This window comes from Triticum aestivum, chromosome 3D, assembly GCF_018294505.1.
Source record: "Triticum aestivum cultivar Chinese Spring chromosome 3D, IWGSC CS RefSeq v2.1, whole genome shotgun sequence".
Lineage (NCBI taxonomy): Eukaryota > Viridiplantae > Streptophyta > Magnoliopsida > Poales > Poaceae > Triticum > Triticum aestivum.
Window position 1 is genome coordinate 22,360,518 of NC_057802.1, and position 12,456 is coordinate 22,372,973.

The following is a 12,456-nucleotide window of genomic DNA, read 5'->3' on the forward strand; positions in this document are numbered from 1 at the left end:
ACGCCCTCCCCCAAAAAAATGTTCATTGTAAGTAATAAAAGTAATAATGTGGGCATAGTTCGGATATACAGCTGATCGACAAAAAAAAAGTTCGGGTACACAGCTGGAATCGACACTGGAGCAACAATTTTGCCTGAAAATCACATGTTTTTGTTGCACATGATGCGAAAATGTCCGCGAGACCCTCTACCTCTAGCCTCTAAATATGCGAGGTAATTGTAGCACTCCCTCCGAACCATATTAATTATTGCTCATATAGTACAACTTCATAGTGTCTCGATGAATAAGCGAGCTGAAAATGCCCGTGATGCAAGATGAATCTATCTCGTCTTGGAATGCACAAGGGAGAATGCATACGTCGTTCGTGTTGGACTAATTTGTAGTAGTGTCTCGATGAAAACCACTATGGTATGTTAAAGCAAACGACCCCATTTGTTAAGCTCGAAAAAAGATAGCCCAGATGGTTCAGAACCACTCATCCTCACACAAACCAATTGGGCAACTACATCACAGGAAATATTGATTCAATCTTAGCGCACCATTTCCCCAGAGCTCAAACCATAAGGTAAGGTTCAAGTACCTTCCATAAGGCCACATTTCGTTCACAGATTCTAAAAACAAGAATTGGTATAAATGCATGTGTAAAATAGAGAATTGAAAAACATAAAAAAATGTAGACTTGCGTGTTTTGTTTCCAGGAATCAAAGTCAGACCGCATTAAAAGATAGTATAATTAACATGTTATACTGATGCTAAGATCTTAGTCTCTTTCTCCATGAGTGGCAATTTGAAAAGAAGATCCAAATGGATAGGACAATCCATGCATTTTCCCTCTAAAACCGAGAACAAAGACAAATTTCCTTCGTTTCTCTCGCTTGCGAGGAAAATGTCCTAGCTAACTCGCGCTCGCTTGCCAGGCGCTCACTTCCTGACAAGTTCAACTTCCCCGGTTGGGAAAGTGCACCTCCTCCCCGGTTTCCATTTGAAGATTAGGTGGAGGCTTGATACCGGAAAGTAGGGAGGGCCCACCTGTGAAATTCACGTGAGCGGTGGGAGAAATAGGCGGAGACTTGATCAAAAATTAGAAGGGCACACCCTTCAGTCGAAGGGGGGAGATTACGTGTAGACTAAGTGAGCCTGCATGCGTGCCGCCTTAGCACCGCACATCTTGGATGGTTCGCTCGCTGCAGCACGCCAGCGCAAAGGCGTCATTTCGTGCGAAAATGTCATATTCCTGTGATTTTTCTCCACTTCTCCTTTTTGAACCCCTCCATGGACCAGATTGAACACAACAGTCCAGGCCCCCAACGCCACAAGATGTGTAGTAGAAGTTTGATTGTTGGGACAAGTGGACCCGAGATGACTTCACTTCACTGCCAGTCTGTGCCCCTGTTTGGATCCATGGGTTAGAGTTAATTTGAGCTAGTTGGGGTCTAGATTGGAGCTAGTTGCATCTAACCCACCCAAAAAACTATCCCACCCAAGAGGTGCTAATTGGAGCTAGTTCTCGTGGGGCCCATTGAAAAAACATTTTTCTCTCTCCATCCCGTCAAGAGGTGCTAATTGGAGCTAGTTTTTGTGGGGCCCACTGAAAAAACACTTTCCCCTCTCCATCAAATGCATTTATTGTCAATCTAACCCTGTCATCCAAACACCTCTATGGCCAGAGTTAGTTCATGGTTAGTCATGAGCTAGTAGAAACTAACTCTAACCTCTAGCTAAGTTAGAGTATCCAAACGGGGCCAGTGAAGGCGACGGTGTGCACATAGCATTTACCTCTCCATGGACCAGATTGAACGCAACAGTCCAGGCCCCCTCAGCTATTTTATTTCGAAAAACACAAACGGATTTCAAACGGTCCCGGCCGAGTGAGGCCGCTAATTAATTAACCCCAACGTCCAAACCAAATTCAAATCCACAAAGCCTCCTTAACTCTCACCTGAAAGCAAAGCAGAGACCTTTCCCTTCGCTCTGCCGTTCGCTTCACTCCCACTGCTGCTCCTCCCCTCCTCTCCTCCTCTCCTCTCGCTCGCTCACGGGCGCGCCCACGCAGGCAATCCAGCCCGCCCTCCACCGAGGCCACCCACGCGGGCAAGGCGCGCTCGCGCTAGATCTGGCCGGGGCAATGCGGCGGGCGGCGGGGTGACGCGCGCGGGGGGCGGATCGAGCGATGCACCGGGTGGCCATGGCGGACGGCGGCGGCGGGGGGAGGACGTTGGGGGCCGTCATCCGGGAGAAGGACGAGGAGCTCGCGCTCTTCCTCGAGATGCGCCGCCGCGACAAGGAGCGGGCCGGCGCCGCCGCCGACATGCTGCTCGCCGGCGACGGGGAGGACCCGGACGGGGACGGGCTGCTGCTGCTCGACCCCTCCCCGCCGCCGCCGCCGCCGGTTGTGCCAGCTGGTAAGGACGACGAGCTCCGACGCACGCTTCCTATCCGACCATTCCGTCTCCCTATTGGCTATTGCTGCCGTTTTTCCCCTTTGGCGAAAACCCTAGCTCACCCCCGGTCTGGGTTTATGGGCGCAGAGCCCAGGGCGGCGCCGGCGCCGGCGTACAGGATGGCCGGCGGGTTCAGGCGGGCGCCCGGCGGGGCCGACGACTTCCTCCACTCCGACGCCGGGGACAAGAGCGACTACGACTGGTAGGTGTCCCCGCTGCCTGCCTTTTACTCACAAATTTGTGATTTTTCCGTTACGGGCAACATAATCATTGGTGGGACAAGGTTGGGGGCTAATCTGGACTTCACCATTGTGAATTCAATTTACATGTAGCCGGTTTGAAGCTGCCAATTGGTTGGTGCTGGTACCCTAAAGTTTGAGCCTCCACTCTTTTGGCAATGTAGGTGGGGGTAGGGGTAGGGGGTTTCTGAGCCTTGCTAATTGAGGGGTTCTGTTCCAGATGTTCCTTAAATTCGGAGCTACATTAATACTACTGTGTACTGCAAACTAATGTGTAGTTACATTAATGTACCACACTGTGTATTGCAAGATTTTGGGCTGCAAAGGAAAGTGTGCTTTCAGCTGCTGCTACAGTCCACACTACCAAACCTGAATGCCAAACCATAAATTTTGGCTTTCGCCCCATGCTGTTAGTTTTATTTATGTGCAGTGATCTACAAGTATATGAGATTTTGGCTTGCATAGCAAAATGTGCTTTCAGCTGCTGCTGCTACGGTCCGCACTACCAAACCTGAATGCCAAACCATAAAGTTCGGCTTTCTCCTGGATTTGGTGCTGTTAGTTAGAGTTTAGCTGTTATTGTTGGAAAGGTTGGGTCTTAGCTGGTTGTTGGAGCAACAGTTGGCTCCCTTGTTTCCCTTAGCTGCTGCTTCTTTCTTTGATCGCTTGCCTTGTTAATGTGTTGTAATCAGGGTGCACTCTTTCCTTTTAGCTATTGCGCTTTAGGATGCGCAATCCGGATGGGCTGGGTCTTAGGTGATTGTGAGATCTTCTGGAAAGCTCTTTTTGTTTGTGGAGTTGTCAATTTGTTGAGCTTTAGTTGGCCCCAGTTTCTTCTCTTTGCTTTTTTGGTTGGTTAGCTAGTGAATCCATCATGTCATGAGCTTTCTGTGAAATTTTTTTTTGTACACAACTGGAATAGTTTGGTGCCAGACACATAAATTTCAACATTCAATACCTTAGCCCCAGCAAGCTACCTAGCTTAGCTCTAGTTGATTTGAAGTGTACTTGATTGCCATGTTTGGACTTACCTGCTAAGTTTTTGTCCTTAATGCATGTCCGATCATTAATTTGCCAGCAAGTGTGTGAGTGTTAGATCTCTAGGCAGCCACTTAACATTTGAAGCATATTCTTTTTGTTTAGAGGGCTATTGGATTGTTTGGTGGTGATTGGTTGTTGGTAGGTGGCAGGTGAACTATGGAACAAGTTCACATGATATTTGTCTTGATTGGTTGCTTGACTTTGTAGGGATGCAATTACTTAGTGATAGTGACATGTTTTAGCATGAGTCATGAAATGGATTTGAGTGGGCATTTTATAATTCAGCTAATCATTGCCCATCTATTCCATTCAAAGTGCTCAATATCAGACACTGTGTGAGACAAATGGCTCCTTTTGGTGCATGTTACACATTTGATCGTTTTGTTGCTCGTGGTTTTGAAGTTTTTTAAGTTCATTCTGCTACACCATACATTTTATTTAGAGAGCACAGCTGGGCTGCAGTTCAGAGTATTTTACTGACCTTCCTGACCAATGAACTTGTTCACTTTCAGGCTTCTCACTCCACCTGGAACTCCACTCTTCCCATCTCATGAAGCTGCGCCAAAAAGGTCTCCGGTGAGCCAAACAGGATCACCAAAGACTCGCCACAACTCTTTGAAATCAAGGGTGAGCCATTGGAACATGACGTTACTTGGTTTATACAAGAATACCTATTGTGGTGAATACTTCTCAGCAACCCACATAATTCACAAACCTGCTATCATGGTGGATATAAAGTGATATGATCTAGCTGAATCTGTACACCATGTTATAATATCATACACCACTTTATAGTATACGGATATTATTTTGGATCTGGAAGCAAACAGGTTCTCCATGGATTTATCTCCAGATAATACTTCCTCGTCTCATAACTTCGTAGTGGATTTTTTTTTCTCGGAGATGGCACTTTTGAATTTTGATTAGTGTGTAATGTATTTGACTGAACAGTTTTACTTGTCTATATTTTTACGGGGTTGGTAAATGGTAATTAATTGTTTCCATTTTTAAGAAGTCTTCTAGAATCTAGGTTTTTGGGTAAACTTCCTATTTAAGTATGATGAGTACTCTTCAATAATTTCTTTTTAAAATCAAGGGTGAGCCATTGGAACATGAGCATTACTTGGTTTCTACACGATTACCTATTGTGGTGAACTTCTCAGCAATCCACATAATTCCACAAATCCACTCATGCTGGATACAAAGTATGGTCTAACTGAATCTGTACACCACTTTTACGGTATACAAGTATACTTGTGTCTTCCGAATTATTTTGGATTTTCAAGCAGATAAGCTCTCCATATACTTATTATCTATTGTCTCATAGCTTCATCATGGATCTATCTCAGAGATAGTACCTTTGATTCATTTGTGATGTATTGGACTGAAGATCTTACTTGCCTATGTCGGTACAGTGGTTAAGATGTTCTTTAGAATCTAGTTTTGGGGTTCCGTTGCGTTCTCTAAATATGATGTGTACTCATAAGTTTCTTTCTGTCTGCTCTTGCATGGTATTTTAGTTGGCCAATCATCCAGATCCTCCATCAAGAACCACACATCCACTGAGAACATCGTCATCAAACAGCTTGAACTCAGCTGCGACAACTCGTCGGCCGACATCATCTGGAGGGCCTACGTCTAATTCTTCGAGACCTTCAACACCAACTGGACGTGCTGCATCGACCACCGCGTCCAAAGGTTCAAGACCTTCATCCCCCAATGCTCGGGCAACTCTGCCTGCCAAGACTGGACCTACTGCCCCAAGATCTTCGACGCCCACTTCCAGGTCAACACTTCCTTCAACAAGGTCAGCACTGCCTTCATCAAGGTCAACAACTCCATCAAGGACATCTGGCCCTGCTACTGCTACCAGGACATCTGGCCCTACTGCTGCTACCAGGACATCTGGCCCTGCTACTGCTACCAGGACATCAGTTCCTTCAGGTAGAGCATCAGCACCTGCTAGCAGATCATCAACGCCTACTTCAAGATCATCAATGCCTGCTACTAGGTCAACTACACCTTTGTCAAGGCCCTCCTTACCAGCACAAAGCAAGCCTGCATCAAGGTCATCAACCCCAACAAGGCGGTCTTCTGCCCCTCCCACCCACACCCAGCACAGTAACTTGCCCGGACCAGTTCGATCCTCCTCAATCTCCAGACCAGGACCTACAATGCCCAAAAGCTCTGCATCGGCAGCGACAACAACGGCGCCAGCACCTTCAAGGGGCAGCTCACCTACAGTCAAATCAAGACCATGGAAACCATCTGAAATGCCCGGATTCTCGCTTGATGCGCCTCCAAATCTGAGGACGTCGCTGCCGGAAAGACCAACCTCTGCTACTCGTGGTAGGCCTGGAGCACCTAGTTCTAGATCTTCCTCTGTGGAGCCTGGGCCAGCTGCTCGACCGAAACGCCAGTCTTGCTCTCCTTCAAGAGGGAGGACTTCAAATGGCAGTGTGCCTTCAGGGAGTTCCATGCCGGCAGTGAGAAGATCACATCTTAACGGAGGTGACAGTGTGAACCCAGTTCAAATGGGCAATAAGATGGTTGAGAGGGTAGTGAACATGAGAAGACTAGCTCCTCCGAAACATGATGATCAAAGATCCAGCCTCAATAGTTTGTCAGGAAAATCATTAAATTCTCCAGATAGCTCTGGCTTCGGTCGGTCATTGTCAAAGAAGTCACTGGACATGGCACTTCGGCACATGGTAATTTATTTATTTCTCTCAGTTTAGTGAACAGCAAAAACTCCTCCTTTTAGTTAAATTAAATCTGAGGTGTAATTCTTGTATGCAGGACATACGGCGCAGCATTCCAAACAATCTACGGCCTCTTATGACGAGCATTCCAGCATCATCTGTGCATAGCGGCCGGTCTGGCTCCACAAGGGGCAGACCGATAAGTGTCTCGGACTCCCCTCTTGCGACTAGCAGCAACGCCAGCTCCGAGCCGAGCGTCAACAACAACCTGATGTGCTTTGACAGCATCGACATTGACGACGAGCTGTGCAGCGATAGAGCAGGACACTATGCACGATGATTTGCCTCTTTGCTAGTACAAAGTTCTGACTCTGATGAATTTTCACGACCACAAAATGTTAAGAGCGGCAGCGTTGAAGATCATCTCTGATGAGCTCTATTCTCATATGTAGGTTCTTTGAGTGTCCAATGCTCATTCATTTATGCTATGTGGGCTGCTCCATGTCCAATGTTAATCCATTTATGTTATCGAGAAGGATCCGTCTTTTATATGTTCTTTCTTCGACCAGTTCATTGTGCTGGTAGCGAAGCATGCCCCACTGGCTGAACTGTGTTGAGTTTTGTTGTATCGCAATGTAAATTCGGTAGCTGTTTATTTGAAGTAGTATATGATTTTGGAGTTGCCAGTTATGGTAGCTCATCTGGCTGAATGTTGAACCCCATAATGTCAGGGCTGCTACCTTAATGCTGCTGAAATGTTGCAAAAATCTGTCATGAACTCATCAGCAGAATTGAACAGATGGACAGTTACAGCCGGAGCAATGAACTGGACTACATTGTTCTACTCTGATACAAGGTGAACTTTCACTAGCTACCACAAGAAAAAACTCCTGCTTTTTATTTTGCTACTGCAAGGAGCACTTGAGCATCAAAGGCTCCAAGCTATTCTTATGATCACAAGGAATCGCGAAGATGGCAAGACATCTCACAGATACAGTTGGAGGAAGAGAAGCCGCGGCGAGTTTCGAAACTCTTCTGTCAGAAGTCGAAATCAGTAACTTGCGAAGGGTCGAAGAGGAACGGGTAGGGCAGGCAGACCAGGAGCCCCAAGAACAAAATGGCGACGCCGAGGCCAATGTAGCTGTTCTCCGGTTCTGTTATCTCCTCGGAGAGGGGAGCGATCGGGCCCCTCTGCAGGAAGAAGATGAGCACCGCCCAGTAGAACGCCACGTCGCTGAAGAGCGACGAGAGGCCGAGCAGTGCAATGGTGACGCTGCCGAGCCGGGATGATACCTGTTGCAAAATACAAGTTTGGATTCATCAGAGGGTGCATTGCAAGTCAAGGGTGAGAAAAGCAAGCACAGAAGTTCTTCACAGCTTCAGGTAGCATTCCATCCTGTTTATTGTTTGAGCAGTAGCATCTTTACCTTTCTTCCCCACATGGCGAGCGCTATGCGGCCGCCGTCGAGCTCTCCTGCGGGGATGCTGTTGATGGCGTTGATCAGGAGACCAGCCCAAGCCCACAATACCAGTGGGTTGATGGATAGTTGTGTTCCTTCTTTTAGAACATCTCCAAGAATAAGTTTTGCTGTAGGCAAGGAAAGATAATATCAAATTAGACACCGTTTGCATAGTTCAAAAGCATGCTGTTTTTGTGCAGTCTATATCTCAGTACATTCAGAACGAGGATGATCCATAGTTTTAGACTTTAGTATCCTTACCAAGACCACCAAGAAGAAATGATTGATGAAATATGGCGGGATCTACGATGATACCAAGACCGTCACTTGGAGGTAACGTGAAGCCCAGCAGAAGAAGACCAAATCCGAGCGAAAACCCCGCAACCGGTCCAGCAGCTGCTACCTTGAGCAGGTCCCCGCGATTGCGGACGATATTGACTATTCTGGTGATGCCACCAAAAGACCCTATCTACAGAGAACACAAAAATGAGATACTCATAGTCAAGTAGATAAGACTGGAATGGTGCAAAAATGAATGTTACTGCCAAAGCTATGATCTATCTCCCAATATTCCTATATTTCTAGAAGGCCGCTAAGAACACATTTCAGATCAAACATTGCTTTTGCATTACAAATAGGAAATACAAACAGAAGAAAGTTAAACGAAGTTCTTCTAATTTGGTCTCATAATCTGGAATAGCATGTTATATAATTAAAGGAAATAAGTAATCAAGGAAATCATCCAAGATTTTTTTTCCTTTTTATAGAGAATGGCAATTTTTTAAGCTAGGCACAATTTCTAACAATTAAAAACATACACTCCTTACGTCAAATTGTAGGTTTGCACCTTACCTGCCAGCTAGGAACAAAATATGGTACTGAAAGCTTGACCCCAGCATCCCTAGCAGCAAGGATATGTCCAATTTCATGAACCCCTACTATGAGTCCAGTTACCAAGGCACCAGGAAGTCCATCTTTCAATAGCTCAAGGTTATCAAATGTTGATCTGGAGAAGAATATATCGTGAGAATTAGCAGACTATTGTCTGGCTTATGATATGAGGAAATACACAGTTCTGTTTTCCAAAGTAAAGGGAACAGTAGAAATTATTGCATGAATCGAGATGTATAACTAATGTAATTGACCAAACAAATTTTATGTGCATTAGGAATGCTTTGTCATGACAGGAAGACAGAAGTTTTAGCATCAAATTGCCAAGTGTCTAGATAACATCACTTGGCTCCAGATGAGACTTCAAAGTTTTTTTAACACAAAGGTATAAGCACATACTGCCATTCGAAGATGACATCAAGCTAGAGAAACTGTAAATTAATTATTACCTTAAAATTCTTATAGTACAAAGAAATCAACAATTATCCGAACAGAAGGCAAAGCAAAATGGTGAATAAATGGAAGAGAAACCTCATACAGCAAGTTGTCCTGAAGGACAGGTACATTCCGAAGCAGCAGAGTGAAAATGGTAACTACTCCGAATGCACCAGCAGCAGCCCACTCTGGGACGGCTGAAAATTTAATTTACCGACAGTTGGATCAGACATAGTAATGCAAAATTTGGGTGCCTGACATAAGAAAAATATTTGACCAATTCATGAAGCATTGACTGGTAAAGATATGAGGAAAGAATTATTACATCCAGTGGCAGGCTCCACTGTCTGCTTAGGTACAACTACTGCAACTGGCTTCTCATCCTCTGGATTGATGAGAAGAAAAACCTTAAATTCATCGCCAAATTTGTTCTGTGGATAACCGGGAGCAGCACACAGATCAGAACATTCACATATTTGTACACACTTATATCTGTGAAAGGATCTACTTTTCAAGTATCTTGTTACCTCTAGTCGAGTTGTGATCTTTTCAAAACTTTTGGCTGGCACACCACGCAAGTTCCCTTTAAATAGTATTCCACCCTAATGTACAAAAGTGAAGGCAACAATAACAATCTGTCATTTTGAGCATTTGATGCCTATTTACATGCTTTCATTTGAGATGAGAATATGAATCATATAGTACATGATCAGTTTAACAGAGCAGTCATATTATGTCAGAATATTTGGTTGATTTGGCCCAATGGCATGCCTGGTCATGTCGCCACATATTGGTTCGAGCATGGATGCTACTTCATAAACACGATTAGTAAACAAAAGGTTGCAACTTGCTAGTGAGATCGATATTTCATTGGAATAAGTAACAAAATCTGCTGTATGAACATGAAGATAAACTATGGCATCTTAGATGCTCACCTCATAAGGCTCGTGGCTGGTCACGAAGAACGTGTCAAAACTGAAGACTTGATCCTTTAGGATGTCTACTGTAGCCTTGGGGATACTCACAGCTTCTTCAAGCTGTTGCTGCAGATCATTGAGTTTTCCGAGGTAAACAAGAAGGCTCGTTACCCTCATCGGGTTTCAGATTTCAGAAACATTGAACTTTAGAGAATTCTCTATTTATGATGAACAAGCAGTATATCTCTTTGATTTTTGAAACTCCACCCAACTTTTGAACATGCAAACCAAGAAAACTGAAACGGAAACAGCGGTTACCTTCATTCCAGGCAAAGGGGAGCCACTAGCAACATTAACATCAACCTCCACCACCTGCTCCTGTTTTTGAACAGAATATCCAACATGTCATGACTACATTCTCAATGTCTTTCTGGCATATATACTAGATCACTACAAGCGTACCTGCGCAGCGCTGTCAGCGGCTGCAGTAGCATCTCCGTCGATGTTCCGAACCGTGTCGCTAGCGCTTACCGGCTCTGCATTCGGGGATTCATCTTTCGTCTGTTTTTTAACAGAATATCAGACATGCTACTATATATGATGGCGCTCTCAATGTCTTTCTGGAATAAACTAGATCATTACGAGCATACCTGCGCGGCGCTGTCAGCGGCTGCATTGACATACCGGTCGATGTTCTGAAGTGATGTGACAGCGGCGCTTACCGGCTCTGCATTCGGGGATTCATCTTTCGTCTGTTTTTTAACAGAATATCAGACATGCTACTATGATGGCGTTCTCAATGCCTTTCTGGCATGAACTAGATCCCTACGAGCGTACCTGCGCAGCGCTGTCAGCGGCTGCTTTAGCATACCGGTCGATGTTCTGAAGCGATGTGAGAGCTGAGTTTAGCGGCTCTGCATTCGGGGATTCATCTTTCGTCTGGTGAGGCATGGGAAAGCTAAATAATTATAGTTCAGTTACTTGCATGTCCATCCATCTAGCTAGGATTCTAGGTCTAACATACATAAGAACTCACACACTGCAGATACTCTAATTAATAAGGCATGGTGCATTTCAGACTGTATTTGAGAAACCTTAAAGGCAAAGATGGTTACATTGTCTGCACCAGAATCGGTCTCTGCATCTGCATCTGCTTGGACAACACCGTCGGCTGGAGGCGATGGAGCATCATCATCAACAGCCCCTTTTTTCTCCTGGAAGGAAGAGAAAATGAATGCCTGCTTGCTTACTGACTGCATTTTGTTTTTCCAAAGCTGATTAAACTTGTTTCGGAATTATACGGGAACTTAATTGGACACTGCTGCCAATGGTAGCATATATACAATCGTGATTCGATTCATGGTTCGCCGGTGCGCTACTGACACTCTGAAGAAGGGGAGAGCTTTGTGTCTTCCTTACCTCGTCGCCATTGCTGGCGGCTGGTGGCCCGGGCTCGTCGGCCGCACGGCATGCGACCCTCCGGCTCCTCGACCTTCGATTAGCGCCATGAAATCGTGCAATGGATCATGGATGTGATGAGCAATCTAAGAAACGGCATGGAGAGCTTCATGTCCCTGACAGAAACCAAGAAACGCCGCTCACCTGCTGAGAGGGCCGGCGGGAAGCGGGAGGGATGGGGAGCGGAGCGTGAGCGTGAGGCGAGCGCCTCTGCTCCTCGCCGGTGCGGAGGTGGACGCGAGGAGCGGGCGGTGGCAGCAGCACCCGTACGACGACGTGGCCTGCGACGGCGGCGGGCAGGGAGGAGAAGAGCTCATGGCCGTGGAGTCGTGAGCGGGGAGGGGGAGGACGCGCGCGCCTTATCTCTTTCTCTCCTCTTGGAAACGGGTGGAAAAACAAAAGTTGGGAGATCTTTTCTGCGGCTGCGATCTGGCGCCAGCACGAATCTCAAAGTTAGAACCTTCCATGCCCAGTGATTTTGTACATGCATTGCACGTACCACCCGATGATGCATTTTAAAAAAACTAAGTTCAGTTTTCAATAACAAAATATCTCTTATGGAAATTAAAGATCAAATATTAATACACACGATTGGTTTTAAGAAACCAAATAATTATGCGACTGCCTAGAATCAGACAGACCGTCAATAATTTTGCGGGAAAAAAATGTACCGCTCGTTCTCATCCACAAGAGGGTACTGAGAAGGCGGAAGAAGCTTTCTATAAGCACACAGTCTCAATGTGGCTTAGTAGTTGAATGTGTTAGGATGAGCAACCAAACAAACCACCATAAGATTGTTGTGCATAAAACCGTCCTTAAAACATACCTCACTTGTGAGGACTAGGGGTCTGATGGCAAATGGGGAGGGAGGA

The 12,456-nt window shown here is 45.7% G+C and overlaps 2 protein-coding genes across 4 annotated transcripts; one reads left to right on the top strand and one right to left on the bottom strand.

The window, feature by feature from the left end:
- Nucleotides 1–1,954: 1,954 nt before the first annotated feature.
- On the top strand, nucleotides 1,955–7,133 carry LOC123076994 (nascent polypeptide-associated complex subunit alpha, muscle-specific form). The gene is made up of 5 exons (XM_044499166.1): nucleotides 1,955–2,402; nucleotides 2,529–2,643; nucleotides 4,234–4,348; nucleotides 5,242–6,432; nucleotides 6,521–7,133. Exons 1-5 carry the CDS (start codon nucleotides 2,171–2,173, stop codon nucleotides 6,761–6,763), a joined length of 1,896 nt encoding a protein of 631 aa, XP_044355101.1. The 5' UTR covers nucleotides 1,955–2,170; the 3' UTR covers nucleotides 6,764–7,133.
- A 46-nt stretch (nucleotides 7,134–7,179) lies between these two features.
- Nucleotides 7,180–11,972, bottom strand: LOC123076995 (probable zinc metalloprotease EGY2, chloroplastic). Of its 3 annotated transcripts, none has more exons than XM_044499167.1 (15): nucleotides 11,729–11,972; nucleotides 11,546–11,618; nucleotides 11,242–11,340; nucleotides 10,964–11,065; nucleotides 10,777–10,878; nucleotides 10,589–10,687; nucleotides 10,445–10,504; nucleotides 10,145–10,252; nucleotides 9,737–9,811; nucleotides 9,535–9,640; nucleotides 9,313–9,406; nucleotides 8,736–8,889; nucleotides 8,145–8,352; nucleotides 7,851–8,011; nucleotides 7,180–7,716 (listed from the first exon to the last, which is right to left on the bottom strand). In XM_044499167.1, the coding sequence occupies exons 1-15, from the start codon at nucleotides 11,899–11,901 to the stop codon at nucleotides 7,462–7,464; spliced, it is 1,869 nt and encodes a 622-aa protein (XP_044355102.1). In that variant the 5' UTR covers nucleotides 11,902–11,972; the 3' UTR covers nucleotides 7,180–7,461. The 3 variants fall into 3 exon arrangements, with proteins under 3 accessions (XP_044355102.1, XP_044355104.1, XP_044355103.1); XM_044499169.1 differs by having other exon boundaries at nucleotides 10,964–11,084; nucleotides 11,729–11,954; XM_044499168.1 differs by lacking the exons at nucleotides 10,589–10,687; nucleotides 10,777–10,878.
- Between the last annotated feature and the right edge of the window lie 484 nt (nucleotides 11,973–12,456).